The sequence below is a fragment of the Leuciscus leuciscus genome (genome assembly GCF_965113295.1).
Source record: "Leuciscus leuciscus genome assembly, chromosome: 24".
NCBI classification, from domain to species: Eukaryota; Metazoa; Chordata; class Actinopteri; order Cypriniformes; family Leuciscidae; genus Leuciscus; species Leuciscus leuciscus.
In genome coordinates, this window is record NC_138723.1 from 7,001,037 (window position 1) to 7,005,477 (window position 4,441).

The 4,441-nt window shown below is 35.1% G+C and overlaps 1 protein-coding gene across 1 annotated transcript; it reads left to right on the forward strand.

Moving 5' to 3' along the window:
- Nucleotides 1-324: 324 nt before the first annotated feature.
- LOC309488757 (CD209 antigen-like protein C) lies at nucleotides 325-3,924 on the forward strand. Its single transcript, XM_082157086.1, has 5 exons — nucleotides 325-462; nucleotides 580-819; nucleotides 968-1,095; nucleotides 1,183-1,295; nucleotides 1,382-3,924. The coding sequence occupies exons 1-5, from the start codon at nucleotides 405-407 to the stop codon at nucleotides 1,509-1,511; spliced, it is 669 nt and encodes a 222-aa protein (XP_082013212.1). The 5' UTR covers nucleotides 325-404; the 3' UTR covers nucleotides 1,512-3,924.
- Nucleotides 3,925-4,441: the final 517 nt, after the last annotated feature.

The following is a 4,441-nucleotide window of genomic DNA, read 5'->3' on the forward strand; positions in this document are numbered from 1 at the left end:
TGATTTTGGGAAAAGCACGGAAAAGTCCTGGCAGAAAGCGATGCGTAAGGATGGGGGTGTTTGGCTCGAGGTCAAGGTGCAAAGGACCCTCGGTTGATTTTACTCCAAACCATCCCTTTAATTTTGTACTTTAGACTTTACATATAATGACACTGAGTGATTCTGTGATAATATATGCATTTAAATAAACACAATCTGAAAGCGACTTACTTTTAAGTTCCTTTATGCATAAATACTTGAAACATTTCCTCAAAACAGTTCCTTTAAGTATAAATACTTGACACAAATAAAGTATCAAATAAAGTAGATGAGGAACAAAACACAGTTCACTCCAGGAGAGGAACTAGTACCAAAAACTGTCTGAAAGTGTAAAAGAAACTATAGAAAGTAGTACAGCCTGCAAAATGAACAGAGAAGATGGACAAACCACTGATGTCTACGAAAATGCTGACGATATAAAAGGTAAGATTGGAAGAGATCATAGACTCAACGCAAGTACTGAGATAAAAACATTCACTCAGTTTTTATGCTTTGTTTATGGATAAATAAAGAGAATAACATCATGTCTCTGGTGTTCAGGAAGGGATTGTATGAGGATCATGAGCTCCAGAGCAGCTCTAGTGTGTTTGGTGCCGCTGTGTGTTCTTCTGCTGACTGCAGTCATAGTGCTGGGCGTCATGTTCGCTCTAGAGAGATCGCAAACCAACAATACCACAGAAGAGAGAATCCAGCTGCTAACCAAGATTATCAACTTAACTCAACAAAACGCACAGTTAAATCAGGAGAGAAATGAACTGTCAAAAAATCTGGGAGAAAGGGGTAAACGTGAAGTATATTGAAACTAAACAACCGAGTTATTTTATTTATTTTTTTAGGATAATTTACTAATTATTTAGGTGAGACATTAAGTTTGTAGATCAGGTTGATGGGAATAAAGTGCTTAAACCTAAACTGGTTGTGTTTACAGATGGATGGATTTACTATAAATCCAATCTTTACTTCTTTTCCTCTGAGAAGAAGAGCTGGACTGAGAGCAGAAGATACTGTACAGAGAGAGGAGCAGATCTGATCATCATAAACAACAGAGAAGAACAAGTGAGAAAACTTTAACTGGATGGTTTATAGGAAGAACATTTTTTATTATCTTCAAGACCTAAATGTGTTATTGTTTCATTTTCTCAGGATTTTGCTTTTTGGAAAGTATCTGCTGGTGTTGGTTTTGTGTGGATTGGTCTGACTGACAGTGATTTGGAGGGCAGATGGAAATGGGTTGATGGCAGCACACTGACCTCTGGGTCAGGAATGACTGAACTGATTATTATCTAATAAATGATTCTCAAAGTCAGTATCATATCACACAGATGTTGCTCTGTTGATGCAGGTTCTGGGCAGGTGCAGAGCCTGGCGGACAAACAAGAGAGAACTGTGCCCTAAGTCATGCATCAGGATGGGATGATTATCCATGCAGTGATATTTTTACATTTATCTGTGAGAAGAGAATTTTGAATTAAGTCAATGAACATCTCAGGTTATTTGACTGTAACCCTGTTCCCTGAAAAAGCAGGAACGAGAGGCTGCCCGAACAGCGCTATGGGGAAAACATTTTTTGTTTGCCACACGTGGTCACAACCGGTCAAACAAAAATGTTTTCCCATAGCGCTGTTCGGGCAGGTTTATGTTTTTTTAGGAGTGGCCTTGTAGAACCGGAGCTGCCATCCCTGTTTAAATGCAATGGGCAGATGTGGAACATGGGTCATTTTTTTTTATTTAAAAATAAGATTTCAACTTGTATTCATCTCGAAATATGGAGATATGGATCACTTATTTGAGTTATTTCCCTAATTTCTCCCATACCAAAAATTGTTCCCCTAAAACAGTTTGAAAGTATACTTGTTTACCAAGTAAGGGGGAAAAGTTGACGTTAAATTATATGATGTAAAAAAAAAGGTTAATATCACATGAACAACCTCTTCCAGTCCATATTTAATTTAGCCAAATAGTGTATGTTACTTGACATCCATAATGTGCTAGCTATGAAATTAACATTCAATTTCCATTGTGTTATATTTTTATAAATCCCACATCTAGATCAATAATCCTCAGCTTCAGCTCCATACTCTCTCCTGGACTTGGGACCGGATCAAGAAAAAAAAAAAAAATAATAATAATAATCTAGCCTTAAAGTACAATAATACATTTTTATAATCAATAATCAAACTTTTAATGGAGGGACATAAATCTCTCAGATTTCATGTGTATGTCTTGTGGGTTTGGAATGACATGAAAGTGAGTAATTAATGACTGGATTAAAATTTTTGAGTGAACTATAACCCTTAAACAAATATAAAAAGCAAAAAGTGTTCTATTTAAAAAATATTTTAGCTAACTGCACTGACACCAAAAAACATGAACCATAAATTGCTTAAAATCAGCTGTCTGAACTTCTGATGTACCGGTAACAACCTAAAAGCTCCAACAACCTAACATTTTCCCACACCACCCACCATTAAAATTAGCATATGCATTGAACCTCATTTAAATAAACGCAATGTGGATTGTTGAAACAAATATTTCTAGTGACCTTCTTCAGTGTGTTGAAGTTCCTTTATGCATTAATACTTTAAAAGTTTCCACGAATAGTTCCTTTCTGAATAAATACTGGCCACACAAACACAGATGAGGAACAAAACAATTCACTCCTGGAGAAAGACTAGAACTTGGCATCTTGACAACAACAAAACAGTCTAAAAGTGTAAAAAAATAAATAAAAAGGGGTACAATTCAGAAAATGGGGAAAAAACATTGATGATGTCTAAGAATATGTAAATGTTGTAAGAGGTGAAGTTGGAAAAGAGATCAAACTCAACTTAATGAGAATCCAGTCATCTGAACTCACAGGTACTGAGATTGATCATGTATACATTTTAGTATTGTTCCCTGTATGATATATTATTTTACCACTTTAAAATAAAATTTTCATTTATACTGCACTAAGATTGTCTAGGCTTGTGAATGATGGTTTGGATAAAGGTTTGATGATGGAATCAAAAGACAGAATAGAGAAGAGGCATCTATATGGAGTTCATTTTGTGCCATAATTAAACGAAAAAATCCAGCGTTTTGCAAACAAACTCAAAATGCTTTGCAAAGGAAAACTTGACTCACATACAAACAGAAAGCAATGTGCAAGTGCAAAGGTCAATTTGAGCAAAAATGCAGTGGAGTAACAAATATGTGATGTGTTTTACAAATATAAATAAATGAGCCTAGATAATATTTCACAAATAAATGCAAACCATCCTACAAATTGCATGTAAGCGTTGAACAAATACAAATGCATATCTGTCTGTTATTTGTATCCACTAGATTTGGTATTAGTTCAAAGGTCATATTGCTTTCTGTTTGTTTGCGAGTCGAGTTTTCCTTTGCAAAGCAGATCGAGTTTGTTTGCAAAATGCTGGATTTGTTATTTTAATTATGGCACAAAATGAACTCCATAAATCTACATCAGTGCAGAGGCTGTAAGAGATATGAAACTTAAGTTTGTACTTTTCTTGTAAATAGAAAGTGAAAGATCATGAAAATATGAATACATCCTGTGGAAAAAGAATACAACATTAAAATTGTATGCTTACTTCTAACAGCCACGGACCATTTCAAAAAATAAAATAAAAAATTACATTCCTGGAAGTTACAGCATTCAAAACAGGACCATTAGCCTAACTGGAAATAACTGTAGCACAGCTGGCAATGGACGTCCTGAATTCTAATGAAACCTAATTGCAAAGTCCAGCATTTCTATTTTCCACTTTTACTAAAGTTTTCATATTTTACCCAAACAGAATGGGTCACATGGGTCATTGCAGATGAACATTTCAAAAGCACTCAAACATCTTAGTGTATTAATTTAATAAATTAATATAATTTTTTTTTTTATACATTCTCTCTTGGGTTTATGAGCCCATGAGCGCACCATTTCAGTGTTTCGACTGGATGATTTGACAGCATTAAAGCTGTATTTCTGGCATGGGACATGACCAAGAGACTGAACCAAGGATCATCCACTGAAGAGTGCATCAAAGTTTGGCGTGTGACAGCAGGATGACGAATAAATTAGCATATATTGAAATAATGAAATGCTGTTGGCTTTCAGGCAGTTAAAAGGTGCTGGGTCTTGAATGTCTCACTTTTAGTTATGCTTTATTCTGTTGGATCTATCAGATCTAATGAGACTTTGGAAGAAGAAAAATGTTCCCAAAACTTTTCAGTTTTACTAGTGGATGAAGAGAATTGATAAATGAATGAGCTATTCACAGACCAACTCAGCAGACGCTACTTTTTCATATAAATGTGTTTATTTAATTGGTACATTTCACTGAATAATGGCCGAGATAACGTACAGTCAGCTGGTCATTTTCACAAAATAAACTCTCTCAGGTTG